General features: G+C 61.2%; 1 protein-coding gene across 1 annotated transcript in view; it reads left to right on the top strand.

The window, feature by feature from the left end:
• Positions 1 to 2,500, top strand: part of bptf (bromodomain PHD finger transcription factor) — a 19,406-nt gene that overhangs the window by 6,416 nt on the left and 10,490 nt on the right. The window contains exons 7-13 of the mRNA XM_079365412.1: positions 1 to 54; positions 147 to 499; positions 590 to 721; positions 874 to 1,003; positions 1,077 to 1,212; positions 1,821 to 2,069; positions 2,164 to 2,500. The exon at positions 1 to 54 is cut by the window's left edge and continues 29 nt beyond it; the exon at positions 2,164 to 2,500 is cut by the window's right edge and continues 600 nt beyond it. Coding sequence (XP_079221538.1) covers positions 1 to 54; positions 147 to 499; positions 590 to 721; positions 874 to 1,003; positions 1,077 to 1,212; positions 1,821 to 2,069; positions 2,164 to 2,500 — 1,391 coding nt within the window. The remainder of the gene's footprint in view (positions 55 to 146; positions 500 to 589; positions 722 to 873; positions 1,004 to 1,076; positions 1,213 to 1,820; positions 2,070 to 2,163) is intronic.

Here is a 2,500-nt window from a genome sequence, read left to right as displayed (position 1 = left end):
GGACGAGCGGCGGGACAACGGTCCAATCCTCAGACACCCGGAGGCAGCAAAGAGGTGAGATCAGGACTCACCTGGCGTGTGAGGTCACAGACTGAGGACGCCGCCGCGGCGTGCAGCGTGTCTGACTTCTGTCTGTCGTGTTTCAGTCGTCTCCGGCGCCCTGCGAAGGCGACTCCGCGCGCCTCAGCTTCTTCAAAAGGGACCTGGCCGTGAACCTGAACAACCTGTTCAAACTGGGTCAGGAGGGGAAGTACCGGGTCTACCACAACCAGTTCAGCACCAACGTCCTGGCCCTGAACAAGCACCAGCACCGCGAGGACCACGACAAGCGGCGCCACCTCTCGCACAAGTTCAGCCTGACCACGGCCGCGGAGTTCAAGTGGAACGGCTCCATATACGGCTCCCGGAGTCTGACCGTGTCCACGCTGCGTCTCACCATCATCCAGCTGGAGACCAGCGTCCCCGGGCCCTTCATGCACCCCAACTGGGCCTCGCACAGGTACGACGGGGGTGCAGACGGGTCCTGAACGTGAACCCCTGCCGTGTGGTTCTGAAGTGGACCTCTAAAAAGGTTCTGTTTGTTTTTCAGGACCAACTGGAACAAAGCGGTGCAGATGTGCAGCAAAGCTCGGGAGTTCGCTTTGGCTCTGGCCATTCTGGAGTGCGCCATCAAGCCCGTGGTCATGCTGCCCGTGTGGAAGGACTCTCTGGGACACACCAGGTAAGAGACCGAGATTCTTCTCCTGATTATTGGGCCCCCGATAAAAGCTCAGCTCGGTCGTAGCAGAGTCGGCGTCTCTCTGCGATCCGGCTCTGAAGCTGGAGACGTGCGGGCCACGCCCCCTTTAAGTCTTTGCTGCGTTCGCCCCTCAGGCTGCATCGGATGACCTCGGTGGAGCGAGACGATAAGGAGAAGGTGAAGAAGCGGGAGAAGAAACTGGAGGACGAGGAGACGCTGCTGCAGGCCACCTGGGTCAAATACACGATTCCCATCAAGCACCAGGTCGGTGACGCTTCGCGGTGAGTCATGTGACACGTTAAGAACACGGCTGACTGGCGTGTTGTTGTTGTTGCAGGTGTGGAAGCAGAAGGGCGAGGAGTACAGAGTGACGGGCTACGGCGGCTGGAGCTGGATCAGTAAAACCCGCGTGCCACGTTTTGTCCCCAAGCTTCCCGGGAACACCAACGTGAACTACCGCAGAGACCTGGAGGGTAAAGACTCGACGCATGTCCCCCCCCTGTCTCCCTGTCTCCTGTCCCCCTCCTGTCTCCTGTCCCGTCTCCTGTCTCCTGTCCCCCTCCTGTCTCCGTGTCTCCATGTCTCCTGTCCCCCCTCCTGTCTCCCTGTCTCCTGTCCCCCCTCCTGTCTCCTGTCCCCCCCTGTCTCCGTGTCTCCTATCCTCTCTCCTGTCCCCCCTCCTGTCTCCTGTCCCCCCTCCTGTCTCCTGTCCCCCCTGTCTCCTGTCCCCCCCCTGTCTCCTGTCCCCCCTCCTGTCTCCGTGTCTCCTGTCGCCCCCTCCTGTCTCCGTGTCTCCTGTCGCCCCCTCCTGTCTCTGTGTCTCCTGTCGCCCCCTCCTGTCTCTGTGTCTCCTGTCGCCCCCTCCTGTCTCTGTGTCTCCTGTCCCCCCTCCTGTCTCTGTGTCTCCTGTCGCCCCCTCCTGTCTCTGTGTCTCCTGTCGCCCCTCCTGTCTCTGTGTCTCCTGTCGCCCCCTGTCTCCGTGTCTCCTGTCGCCCCCTCCTGTCTCCGTGTCTCCTGCTGCTGCTGGAACGTTCCGCTCACACCGCCATCCGTCTGTCCCCCCCCCTTTCCGTCTTTTTAGCAGCTAAATCGAGGAAGGACGACGCGGCAGCTCGCTCGATGAAGCCGGAAGGTTCCGGAGACGACGTGAAGGAGACGCCTGCAGACGAGGTGGAAGAACGAGCGTCGTGTCGGAGCGCTTCATCAGACGAGGGCGGGAAACCTGCGACCTGCACGGAGGAGGCGGGACCAGACGGCGAAGAAACGAGAGGAGAGGACAAAATGGAGGTCGACCTCGCCAAAGAAACGATTTCTCCAAGCGATCAGAAAGGTAAACGTGTTCTGTTTGTTATCTGAAGGGTCAGCACGGCGTGCTGCGTGCGTGCACGCCACGGTCCTCTGACCTCTCTGACTCTGTGTTTTAGATCGAACTGGAAACCCGGACGCTTCCTCGCCGTCCAAGCAGCCTGTGCAGGACGAGCCGATCCCGAAGGTGGAAGAACCCGTGAAGGAGGAGACCGCCGCCGCCAAGCCGTACTACGACGTGGTGAACGTCAGCGAGGGCTTCCAGCTGCGGACGGCCTACAAGAAGAAGGTGAAGGCGTCCAAACTGGACGGGCTTCTGGAGCGCCGCGTGAAGCAGTTCACTCTGGAGGAGAAGCAGCGGCTGGAGAAGATGAGGCAGGCCGCGGTGGCGTCCAAAATGAGTGCCGCCAAGACGGGGGGAAAGGTCGAGGGATGGTCGTCGAGCAAGCAGCAGCC

This window comes from Symphodus melops, assembly GCF_947650265.1.
Source record: "Symphodus melops genome assembly, chromosome: 17".
NCBI lineage: Eukaryota > Metazoa > Chordata > Actinopteri > Labriformes > Labridae > Symphodus > Symphodus melops.
The sequence above is the reverse complement of the archived record's forward strand: the minus strand, read 5'-3'. Positions and strand labels throughout refer to the sequence as shown.